Here is a 13,043-nt window from a genome sequence, read left to right as displayed (position 1 = left end):
TTTTAAAAATCTGAAACAAAATTCTAGAGATAGCAAATGATGTATACTAATGGTATAAAATCTCAATACAATCTGCTTTATATTCTAGGCTACACAAAATAACAAATTATGACAAATTTTAAAGTGAATACTGCACGTTTTAATACTATAAAATTTCTCAGATTTTATCAATTTCGTGTAGCTTAGAATACAAATCAGTTTGTATTGATATTTTACACCATTATAGCATTCATCATTGGTTACCTCTAGAATTTTGTTTCAGATTTTTTTGAAACTTTAAAATACGAATTTTAAGTGTTCGAAAATAAAGAGCTGCATGTAGCTTGGTCTCCAAAATGTCACACCCAAGATATCAACATCTATAATAGAAAATATGCATAATATATTTAATGATCATCGGCCACGGCATCCGTGGGGGCGCGGGTTCGCGTCTCCGACGGCGGCGATCCGCATCGGGTTGTCGACGGCGGTGCCATGGAGCGGCGGCGACCAGAGGAGGGAGAGGATCTCCATCGTTTAGCGGGCGGCGGTAATTGTTCGGGTCCGATCTGGGTCCTGGCGGGCTCGGGTGGGCTGCGATCATACTGCTGCGATCACAACGATGCTAGCTTCGTGCAAGTTTCTGGGTTCGTTCCGAGGCACGAGGATGCCATGGGCGACTGTCCTTGGCATGGTGGTGGCGGCCTCCTCCTTCGTCGGAGGTGGTCAGCTGGTTGCTGGGGTGGCGGATCACGAGATCCGTCTACTCCGGCGATGAAGATCTAGTCGACGACGAGCTAGCGGTGAAGGGGCCACCGGTGAAAACAGCGTCTTGACATCGTTCTTGGCGGATGATGGCGGTGGCTATTGGCGTCGTTCCCTTGTGAAGGCATTATCTTTGCTAGCCTCTACGCTGGCTCTTGCCGAGTTGGGGACTAGCAGATGTCGATGAAAACCGTGCCACGATTGGCGGGCGATGGCGGCGTTAAGCGTCGCTTCCTTCTTGAAGGCATCGTCGTCGCAGTCTGCGGCTACTCACTTGTGCTACTCCGGGGGAAACCCTAAATCCGGGTCTCCTGGAACGGATGATGACGGTACTTCCTGCATCGTTCTACCTCTTGGGGTATCATTTTTGGAGCAGCGGCTGGATGGAGGTGGATCTTTGATGGAGTGGTGTTCATCTACCACGTTGACGTTGATGATTCTCGGCGGCATGGAGCTGCAGGGTATCGAAGACGGGCGCGGACTGCAGGACACGTGCAGGATGGTGGAGTTGTCTGGCGTCATGGTGATATCGTCGACAGGTCTGGCAAGGTCAATGAAGTGATCCCTCTTGAATATGGGTGCGAGGAAGACGGCGATAGCGATTTCTGTGGCGTGTGTGTTGGCGTGCGCTGAGAGTCTGCTTGACTGGATGTGCTTCTCACCTGCTATTGGGCGGCTTGGGAAGGCGTTTGGTTGTTTCGATGATGTGAGTTTGTGTATTATCACCCCTTTCATCCCTCTATAGGTTTAGCGAGGTGACTTCGAGTTTGATCTTTTGTATTGCTTTGTAAGATGTTGCGAATAATCTAATAAAAAAAGCCGTGTGCATCCCTTGGATGCGGAAGCTAGGGCGACTTTTTCCCCATTTCGAATGTTTTTTAATGATCATTCTAATACTAATACAGTACTAATTTTATACTTTTCGCAGAAAAAATACTAATTGTATACTACACGTGCAGATACTCTTTTTTATATACCCATTAAAATTTTATAAAGTTTGTCACTCAGACCACATGTAATAATAAATGAAGTGTGAGTAAGTGAGCTGAACCTAATAGTTACTTGAACCCAATGAAACCTGGGCTTGGCTATGTGCGAATGCCGGTTCGGGCATCTCCATGGAACAGTCTGATCTCAATTTTGGAATGGTGTAGGTCGGTGCTATCTTTCGGGCGAGGCGAATGGCGAAAGGTTGGTGGACGCCTCGAGCGGGTACCAGCTGGTGAAGCTCTTGTGCTGCTTCGAAGCTGATCTCGATCATGTTTCTCAGACTTCATGGCCACGTGCTCCTTAATTTGCAGCCGTTGAGCTTGGCAATGCATAATTGCATATTAGGCTTTGAACTCGATGAGCTGCGTCGACCGTCTCGAGCAGGTTAATAGAGCATTTCCAGCCCGTTCTCCTGAAGTGACATTGCCATAGAAATCCTAAGCCTGCAAAAGCCCCAACCTGTCCTCCTTCTCAACGCAATCTGGAACAAGAAAAAGAAAAGCATTTGCGTACAGATGAAGTGTTCCCCGATAAATTCAGAAGAAGGTGGTAGGTTCCAGAGAGCGAGGGGTGGAAGCGCCAATCTCTTTTGCAACTTCGCTGCACTTTCCTTAGCCAATCTAGGCACAGCTGCAGACGCGTCTCGTCTTATCTTTCCTCTTTGGTGTAACTCGGCATGAGCTGCGTGTTCCCATTTCAAAAGACCGTTTCGCCCCCTACTGTGCATCACGCTAGCTTGCTTGCTTGCTCGGTTAGGTTCAGACTGAGCGGTTGGAAACGCATCGCATCTCCCCTGCGCCTCCTCCTCCTCCATAAAACCCTCCTTTTCCCCCAAGCCCAGCCACCCACACCGGCGAGCGCGAGCAAGGCACCGCGATCTGCGAGCTAGGTATGCTACGCGCCCTCCCCAAATCTCGTCCTTCTCCCCGCTAGCTCCCCCCTGATTCCAAAATTGTGGCGAGTGACGCGGTGAACTAGGGAGGAGAGAGGAAAGTAAAGAACTCACCACTATGGGTTGTCCTTGTTTTTGTGTTCCCGAGTTGTTCCATGATCGTGGAGGCGCTTGGGGTTTTCCAGTGCGAGTTCCTAGCTTGCTTCATAAGAGGGTATTTTGGTGGGTTTGTGGTTTTCCGTTTTCGGAAAGGAGGTTTGGACGTTTTTTAATTCACGATCAAGAGTGAAGTGTTTTTCTTTCCAGTTTGTGTTTGCTTTCTTGCCTTTTGCAGTTAACTATTTGGTTCACATCTGAATTGCCCTTGAAGATTTTCAACTTCTTTTGTTTCTAATGTGCGAGACTGTGCAAGTTCTCACTCCTATGGGCTATGGCCTATGGCATGTGTGATCGATTTCAGTTACAGGCGACTCGAAGGGAGAGGAAGCGCAAGATCTATGGGCAACTCGTGTGCTACTGGTGGCAGTAAGGACTTATTTCGAGCTTCTTACTACAGTTAGTTTATATATTTCGTTCTATGAGCAAGATTCTCACTGTTAATTCCTTATATTGTGTACATCTGTATGCCACTATTTTTGGCAAAAAATCGAGCATGTTTGCAGAGCTAGTAGTATGTCATGCAAAGAACAAATATCTGATAAAAATGGAACTGTTGCACTTAAAGATAATTTTAATGCATTATGTCATGCAACACAGATATTTTTGCCTCTGTTTCCTCCCCCTGTTTGGCGAAATACAGTGAGAGGCCTACCTTAGCATGTTACGACTCGCTCATACGTACAAGATAAATAATTTTAACATTATAATGGAGAGAGATGGAAATTGGAAACGAGCACTAGTATGTTTCTTCCCATTTAACGGTCTTGTACTTTGTTTATTTGGAACAGCAGCATGCACCTTATAGGACATATTCTTTGTCCTCTCCCGCGTTGAGTTATTTCGTTTGACCTTGTGTGCAAATTGCAGATTCTGTTTTGCTAGAAACCCACGAACCGGATTTCAAATGGAAGATTCATGGCTTCTCAGCTCATCTCTTGAAGGGAGCTATATCATCCTACTCTTCGTGGTTTGATTGCTGTGGATACAAGTGGTATGTGTATCATAATGACTAAATATTGCAGTAAATACTGAATGTCTTAGATGAATGTATGATGTATACTAGCTAGGTATGATTCAACGTCACTGATTTGATTGGAGATGAAATAGGAGAGTGGAAACATTCAAAAAAAAATAGGAGAGTGGATTTCTGGCTGTCTTTATTCTCAAAACTCTAAGATGCATGTAAAAGTAGCATCAAGTCTAAAATAATTTCCACGTGTACTTGTTGGAATATACCATGAATCTGTAGAAGTTGTGGAAAATATGTTACTATTTTTAACACATTTTTCCACGAAACTTTGCATACTTGAAGTACATACAAACGTATAGGTGCAATATCTTGAGCTTGTGAATGCAGTCTCTTATTTTAATTTTCTAAACTAACAGAGTCGAGCTCGGCAACTAAAATGCAAAAGCAATTAATTATGAACGAGCTGTATCTTTGCAAAATAAGATCGCATACATCGATGCTGTAAATTGAAAGTGATCAGTCATTAAACATGTAGGAATAATAATTCCATAGAGAAAGAAATCAAGAGCTGAAGTTCGAAACAAATAAATTAGGCCTCCATGTGTGTTTATTTTGAATTTTTTTGGTCTGACTTGGTCTTCTGCTTATTAATTCACTTACAGGTACTTGGTAGTGAATCCAAGCCATAAAAAAGTAGGTGCTGGAACTCCACAGGTTGCTGTTTGTCTTGGGCTAGTGCGAACCGGTTTGAAGCCAGATCACTTCATCAGTGCAGTGTTCGAGTTGTCAATGTACAACCACTCAAATGGAACATATTGTGGACGCAAAGGTAGTTTTGCTGAACTTGGTTCGTCTAGCTCGGCAATATTATTACAGCCTTAATCACTTCTGTTCAGTAAGCCTCACTGTTAATGCACTAAATTTTGAGACGCCCGGACCATCATATCTGTATTCCAACATTACAATTAATGTGTATACTGAAATATGACCAAGTGTTTTTTACATTATTTAGTTTCTATTGTCTAGCTATTAGTTTTGTCTGTTGAGTCCCTACTTTTGTGTTGATTGTTGACAAACTTCTGATTAGATCAACATTTCCTATAGTACATATATGTTCACCACTGCTAGTGTTGCATTTGTGTTTTAACTTTTATGTATAAAAACAAATGTATTTACCTGTTGTTGAAAGCTTTATACCACATACATGGGATAATTGAAACCTACAGGTTCTCATATCTCTAATTCGTTCACCTCTTGCGTATGGGCAGCTAGCGATTTCTTCGATGTCAAGAAGGCTCGGTCGGACAGGAAATGCTTGATTCCTCTCGCAGAACTCCTGAACTCGTCTGAGTTTCTGGTTGATGACAGCTGCATATTTGGTGTGAAGATACTGGCTGCAAATTTCCATTCTCTTAAAATGAAGCATACTCCTCTTGTGCATCAAAACAGGACTACCACAACTCAGAACCTTTTCCTCCGGAAGGAGGGGTTCATCAAAGGGACCTACACCTGGAGCATGACTGATTTCCTTGACCTGGCGTTGAAGCCGTCAGTCCTTTCACCTGTGTTCGAAGTAGGTGGATATAAATGGTACGGATTGTTTTAGTTTACGCGTCATTTATATACTGAAGAATAATATGCATATGCTATTAGTCCGTCGTATCCTTTAACCTTACTGCCCATAAACACTAGGAATAATTCTTTCTTGAAGTTCAAGTGCATCGCCCACGTCCCTTTGATCTTGAGAAAATTTTGCTGAAGTGTTGCTACTTTCAACTCAATAGTTATCGATTAGTTTACACAGTATGGTTTTATGCCATGTTTCTGCATCATACAAAATCCAGCTACTCTAGTTTTCGTACTACAATTTCAGAGGGTGAAGATATCTTTCTGGAGGAATATCATGCGTCAGTGATCCTAACAGATTGACTATCTCTTTTCAGGAACATCAAGATGTATCCGCGTGGCAACGAGTGCAGCACCAGATCCATGTCCTTGTACTTACACCTGCATTCCCCGGATGAGCTCCCTCGTGAGTCTGGGAGGATGATTGAACTCACACTAACCATCCTGAACCAAAAGTATATAGGGGAACGTTACAGTTACAAACGTCAAGGTTCACCTCTCCACGACAGCTTGTTGATCATTCTTATTCAGCTTGAAGATGATCTTATTTTATTATTTGGTTGCGATCGCAGGCAGGCTCGTGTTCGTTGGTATGAATGTCTGGGGATGGTCCAACTTTATCCCGCGCAAAACTCTCAAAAGCAAGTCCGGTGGCTATCTTGTTGGATCGAACTGCATCGTCAAGGCAGACATCTCCATCATTGGGTCATCAAGTGAGAGTTTAGCCAGTGTGGCCTGATCAAGAAGCGATGCCCTTGCATCTTAATTAGACTGGTATCTGAGTGTGTGTTAAGGTAGCAGTACTAAGAACCCAGCTTTTGATGAACTTGTTATGGTAGTAAGGATGATCTGACCATTGCCTCACTGGGATTGAGGAAACTAGAATAACGGTTGGCATGTGCTCGTATGATAATATATTGACTTGTGTTGCTATAGCTTGTTGTGGATAATGCCGATCACTCTCTAGGCTATGCACAGTACTGTTCCTATATATGTATCCCTTAATTCTCAACTGGTGTTCTCGGATACTAACTACGTTATGAATTACTACACATATTTCTGCCAGATTCAGCCTAATCCACGGTTCCAAATTTTGTTTTGAAATTATGTAGACACCAAGTAATGACACAAATTCAAACTTTATGAACGTCTCGAGCAGGTTAATTCTAGCTCTTCCGGCCAGTTCTCCTAAACCTGAAGTGGCATTGCCATACAAAGCTTAAAACTGCAATGCCTAAGTTTTCTTCCCTCTCAACGCAATTTGGAACAGAAGAAAATTGCGTACAGATGAAGTATTCCCCGGTAAATTTCTCAAGAAGACACTTCCACCAAGATAAATTCAGAATAAGGTGGTAGGTTTCAGAGAGGGAGGTTGAAGCACCAGTCCTTTGCAATTGCTTGGTGCCATATAAATTTTCCTTAATTGAGAACTGAGCTGCACTCAGTGGTAGGATCAGTTTTTTGTGATCAATGCCAGTCAGGTTCAATTTTCAGAGGAGGAGTTTCTCGAACTTGTTCTATGAAAATAACTAAATAAGTGAGAGGTTCCTTCCGTTTGGTCTTATTTTGCTCAAAAACAAAAAATCGCAGCACTTTCATGACGCAATTTTAGGCACAACACACCTTCAAACCTGTTGGAGATATGCCCGAGAGGCAATAATAAATTGGTTATTGTTATATCTTAGTGTTCATGATAAATGTTTACACTCCATGCTATAATTGTATTAACCGGAAACATTAATACATGTGTGTTGTGTAAACAACCGGAGTCCCTAGTAAGCCTCTCATTTAACTAGCTTGTTGATTAATAGATGATCATGGTTTCCTGATCATGAACATCGGATGTTATTAATAACAAGATCATATCATTAGGTGAATGATGTGATGGACACACCCATAATAAGCGTAGCATAAGATCACGTCATTAAGTTCAGTTTGCTATTAGCTTCCGATACATAGTTACCTAGTCCTTCGACCATGAGATCATGTAAATCACTTATACCGGAAGGGTACTTTGATTACATCAAATGCCACTGCGTAAATGGGTGGTTATAAAGATGGGATTAAGTATTCGGAAAGTATGAGTTGAGGCATATGGATCAAGAGTGGGATTTGTCCATCCCTATGACGGATAGATATACTCTGGGCCCTCTCGGTGGAATGTCGTCTGATTAACTTGCAAGCATGTGAATAGTTCACAAGAGATGATATACCACAGTACGAGTAAATAGTACTTGTCGGTGACGAGGTTGAACAAGGTATGGAGATACCGATGATCGAACCTCGGACAAGTAAAATATCGCGTGACAAAGGGAATCGGTATCGTATGTAAATGGTTCAATCGATCACTAAGTTGTCGTTGAATATGTGGGAGCCATTATGGATCTCCAGATCCCGCTATTGGTTATTGGTCGGAGAGGAGTCTCGACCATGTCTGCATAGTTCACGAACCGTAGGGTCACACACTTAAGGTTTGATGTCGTTTTAAGTAGATATGGAATATGGAATGGAGTTCGAATGTTTGTTCGGAGTCTCGGATGGGATCCAGGACATCACGAGGAGGTCCGGAATGGTCCGGAGAATAAGATTCATATATAGGAAGTCACTTTCCAAGTTTGGAAATGATCCGGTGCATTTATGGAAGGCGCTAGAATGTTCTAGAACTTTCCGGAAGAAATCACCATGGAAGGTGGAGTCCCGGTTGGACTCCACCAACCCTAACCAGCCAACCAAGTGGGAGGGTGGAGTCCATGGTGGACTCCACCTCCTTGGCCGGCCAACAAGGGGGAAGGGGAGAGTCCCTGTCCCTCTAGGTTTCGTCCATAAGGCAGTTTTTGAATTGGGGTCTTATTCAGATCTTTGGGCAAACCCTTGGGTGTTCCACCTATATAATGAGGAGGAGAGGGAGGGGGCAGCCAACATGTTGGCCGCACCACCTAGGGCCCCCCAAGGCCGGCGCCCATGAGACCCCTCTCCCAAACCCTAGCGCCACTCCCTCCTCCACCTCTCTCCCGTAGCGCTTAGGCGAAGCCCTGCCGGAGATCTCCACCACCACCGACACCACGCCGTCGTGCTGTTGGGATTCCGAGGAGGATCTACTACATCCGCTGCCCGCTGGAACGGGGAGAAGGACGTCGTCATCAACACCAAACGTGTGATCGAGTACGGAGGTGCTGCCCGACTGTGGCACAGTCAAGATCTTCTACGCGCTTTTGAAAGCGGCAAGTGATCGACTACAGCAACAACGAGATCTAATCTCGTAGGCTTTGGAAATCTTCGAGGGTTAGTCTCATGATCTTCTCGTTGCTACCATCTTCTAGATTGGATCTTGGCTTGTTATTCGTTCTTGCGGTAGGAATTTTTTTTGTTTTCTATGCTACGAATCCCATAAGTGGTATCAGAGCCGTGTCTATGCATAGATTGGTTGCACGAGTAGAACACAATGATTTTGTGGGCGTTGATGCTTTTGTTGTCTTTAGTTGGTGTACTTTGCATCTTGCGGGATGATGGGATGAAGCGGCCCGGGCTAACTTTACACAACGCGTTCATGAGGCTTGCTCCACGCTCGACATGCAACTTGTATTGCATAAGTGGCCTTGCGGGTTTCTGTCTCTCTCACCATAGTGAAGATTCAATTTACTCTTTCTATTGACAACACTAGTATCACCGTTGTGGTTCATGTTCGTAGGTAGATTGGATCTTGCTCGAAAACCCTAAACCACGTAAAATATGCAAACCAAATTAGAGGCGTCTAACTTGTTTTTGCAGGATTTGGTGATGTAATATGGCCATGATGTGATGATGAATATGTATGAGATGATCATTATTGTATTGTGGCAACCGGCAGGAGCCTTATGGTTGTCTTTATATTTCATGTTGTAGTATTATTCAAAGTAGTTGTAATAGTTGCTACATGAGGTGAACAACCATGAAGACGGCGCCATGAACCTTGACGCTACGCCGACGATGATGGAGATCATGCCCGTTGATGATGGAGATCATGTCCGTGCTTTAGAGATGAAGATCAAAGGCGCAAAGACTAAAGGGCCATATCATATCACATATGAATTGCATGTGATGTTAATCCTTTATGCATCTTATCTTGCTTAGATCGCGACGGTAGCATTATAAGATGATCCCTCACATTAATATCAAGATAATAAAGTGTTCTCCCCTCGTATGCACCGTTGCTACAATTCGTTGTTTTGAAGCATCTCGTGATGATCGGATGTGATAGATTCTACGTTCACATACAACGGGTGTAAGCCATGTTGCACACGCGGAAATACTTGAGTTTGCTTGACGATCCTAGCATGTACAGACATGGCCTCGGAACACAGGAAACCGAAAGGTTGAACACGAGTCATATGGATGATATGATCAACATGTTGATGTTCACCGTTGAAGCTACATCATCTCACGTGATGATCGGTTTTGGTGTAGTGGATATGGATCGTGTGCCACTTAACAACTATGAGGGATGTTGTATTAAGTGGGAATTCATTAGTAATTAGATTAAAACATGAACTAATTATCATGAACATAGTCTGAATAGTATTTTGAATTAAATTTGTAGAATTGGCATCCGTTATCTACCATGCGCTAGTCTTATAATTGAGATAGAAATACTGTTAAGTCTGATAAGCAACTTTACGGACTGGTACCGTATTGTTGAAGAATCAAGAAATGATTAAGTCCTATTGCAAACTTTTAGTGAACCTCACATTGCTGATTCAAAGAGAAATGGTTTCAATTAGTACCTAAAATCATCTTGTCTCCGTGAAACTTGAAGTTCAAATCTGCTTGAAAAGTAAGGAGCTGGAAATTTCGTTTTCAGAAATAAGCAAGGTATGAGATATATGTGATATCTAAGACTTTATTGCAAGATGATAGAATATAATCTAGTAAGACTACATAAACTCATAAGTTTTATGCGAACTAGTAAATGTGCACGTGCAATGCTCGTTTTAAACTTCGACCAATTAAAATCTTTCCGACACAACATGTTCAACCAAGCACATGTATCATACTGGACATTTTTTTCTCATTCCTCTCGTACATAATTCTTTTCATTTGCCCCCAAACTGGCAGGCTAGGTAACTGGCCGACGAAGGCGAGCACCCCTTTTGTGCAACCCTTTGCGGAAAGCCTATATGCTCCCTCAATGCTGATCCACACCCGCTAGCCACAACCCGAGTAATGCATTGGATATATAAATATGTTTATGATAGGAATAAGCCAAGTCGTGGAGCCAGAATGTCAGTAGTTTCAAGGTGTTTACCTACAAATTATATCAATGTATGCTCATATTCACCGACAATTGTGTATCTACTGAAAAATATAGGATCTTGACAATAAAAGCTTTAAAAATCCAAAATCCCGCATACGGAAAAAATCAGGAGTGGTGGTTAACCTAATAAGAGTGATGCAACTATCCAAATAGCGTCTCGGCGGTTGGCGAAAAATGTGAAAGGGTGGATTAGGGATAGGATTACGGGGGGAGGGATTGGAGCGTCAGACAATGCAAGGTGCCAATATGAATCGTCGGATATTTGTTTTTATTTTGAAATAAATCGTTGGATATTTGTTGGATGGCTACGAATTTTATGGATCTGCCCCCCTCTGGCTCTTTTAATATTGGTATAGATCTGTACAAATAGCATAATTTATGAACAACAAGTATACCTAATCGTACACGTACAGCCACGCTGCTGTGCAAACACATATTTCATTTTCTTGAAATATGTAAACATACATACAATTTTATCTAAACTCAAGACTCATTTTTTAGTTCATACTATTAAATGTGCACGTGCAATGCCCGTTTTAAACTTCGGCCAATTAAAATCTTTCCGACACAACATGTTCAACCAAGCACATGTATCATACTGGACATTTTTTTCTCATTCCTCTCGTACATAATTCTTTTCATTTGCCCCCAAACTGGCAGGCTAGGTAACTGGCCGACGAAGGCGAGCACCCCTTTTGTGCAACCCTCTGAAAGCCTATATGCTCCCTCAATGCTGATCCACACCCGCTAGCCACAACCAGAGTAATGCATTGGATATATAAATATGTTTATGATAGGAATAAGCCAAGTCGTGGAGCCAGAATGTCAGTAGTTTCAAGGTGTTTACCTACAAATTATATCAATGTATGCTCATTTTCACCGACAATTGTGTATCTACTGAAAAAATATAGGATCTTGACAATAAAAGCTTTAAAAATCCAAAATCCCGCATACGGGAAAAATCAGGAGTGGTGGTTAACCTAATAAGAGTGATGCAACTATCCAAATAGCGTCTCGGCGGTTGGCGAAAAATGTGAAAGGGTGGATTAGGGATAGAATTAGGGGGGAGGGATTGGAGCGTTAGACAATGCAAGGTGTCAGACAATGCAAGGTGCCAATATGAATCGTCGGATATTTGTTTTTATTTTGAAATAAATCGTTGGATATTTGTTGGATGGCTACGAATTTTATGGATCTGCCCCCCCTCTGGCTCTTTTTATATTGGTATAGATCTGTACAAATAGCATAATTTATGAACAACAAGTATACCTAATCGTACACGTACAGCCACGCTGCTGTGCAAACACATATTTCATTTTCTTGAAATATGTAAACATACATACAATTTTATCTAAACTCAAGACTCGTTTTTTAGTTCATATGATGAAAACCAAATCCTATATATAACTTTAAATTTGATCAAAACTAATTATTTCATTTTGGCTTCTTGTCTTCGATGTTGGCTGTAGAGTCAAAGCGCACCCAAACTTGATCCACCGCTCATTGTAAAAATTATAAAACCCTGATCTTATACCATGCCAACCACAGCTCACCGCCTCTTCATCTCCCTTTCCCGCCTTACAAGATCTTAGCGTCTCTTGCCACATGCCACTCGCCTCTGGTGTTTCACCTCCTCACATTCGTCGTTGCTGTCAACAAATAATCACATCAGAAAACATCATAGCAAATCTGAGAAATGAAGAAATGCATGAAATACCTTATTGCATCAACAAAGATCAGACGTGGAACTGCATAAAATTCAGAATATTATCACACCTCCGAGGCAGCATCGACATTTATCGTAACAAAACAGGCTGCATAAAGTTTTCTTTGGCATTGGTTCAGTATGAAGTTGTTTTTGAAGAAAATATTTCCACTCATTGGCATATCTATGGACAGTAAATTAAAACTCATTGACCTCACCATGATTGCTTTTGTTAAGTTCATGCCATCAGGTCCACAGGAGAGAAATAGTCTTCAGTTTATTGTCAACCGACAATAAGCAGATTTCAGCTGAATCTCTTCCAACGGTAGTACATGCCATCTTTGTTTTGCTTGCTTGTAATTTAAGAACAAGGGACGGGTCAGAAATTGGTATTAGGATCATAAAATTTATTATCAATTTAGTATACACCTGAGGTGCCATACATGTAGTGCAACTAATATTCATAACCATAACAGTAGTCCTATGGTATCAGCGCCACTCCTTACTCCAATCCAACGGCAAAGAGGGATCATTGTGTCGTTAATTCTATGTCCCACACATAAGTTGCTTCATAGTTTTCCATAAGATCTGAAGAAATCATGAAGATTAGCCTGAAGCTGCAAAGCATCCGGACGCTTCATCACATGAAATTATTAGAACTTCAAGC

The 13,043-nt window shown here is 42.2% G+C and overlaps 1 protein-coding gene across 1 annotated transcript; it reads left to right on the top strand.

The window, feature by feature from the left end:
• Nucleotides 1-2,609: 2,609 nt before the first annotated feature.
• LOC124706162 lies at nucleotides 2,610-6,280 on the top strand. Its single transcript, XM_047237812.1, has 7 exons — nucleotides 2,610-2,623; nucleotides 3,087-3,151; nucleotides 3,653-3,776; nucleotides 4,418-4,584; nucleotides 5,024-5,345; nucleotides 5,699-5,871; nucleotides 5,954-6,280. Exons 2-7 carry the CDS (start codon nucleotides 3,124-3,126, stop codon nucleotides 6,118-6,120), a joined length of 981 nt encoding a protein of 326 aa, XP_047093768.1. The 5' UTR covers nucleotides 2,610-2,623; nucleotides 3,087-3,123; the 3' UTR covers nucleotides 6,121-6,280.
• Nucleotides 6,281-13,043: the final 6,763 nt, after the last annotated feature.

The sequence above is a fragment of the Lolium rigidum genome, chromosome 4, assembly GCF_022539505.1.
Source record: "Lolium rigidum isolate FL_2022 chromosome 4, APGP_CSIRO_Lrig_0.1, whole genome shotgun sequence".
NCBI classification, from domain to species: Eukaryota; Viridiplantae; Streptophyta; class Magnoliopsida; order Poales; family Poaceae; genus Lolium; species Lolium rigidum.
The sequence above is the reverse complement of the archived record's forward strand: the minus strand, read 5'-3'. Positions and strand labels throughout refer to the sequence as shown.

What these genes read in the sequence shown, in the direction of transcription:
- LOC124706162 (XM_047237812.1), top strand. Translation starts at nt 3,124, where the DNA reads ATGGGCAACTCGTGTGCTACTGGTGGCA. An exon ending in GAAGTAGGTGGATATAAATG is followed by an intron (nt 5,346 to 5,698) that starts GTACGGATTGTT and finishes ATCTCTTTTCAG; the next exon opens with GAACATCAAGATGTATCCGC. An exon ending in TTACAGTTACAAACGTCAAG is followed by an intron (nt 5,872 to 5,953) that starts GTTCACCTCTCC and finishes TTGCGATCGCAG; the next exon opens with GCAGGCTCGTGTTCGTTGGT.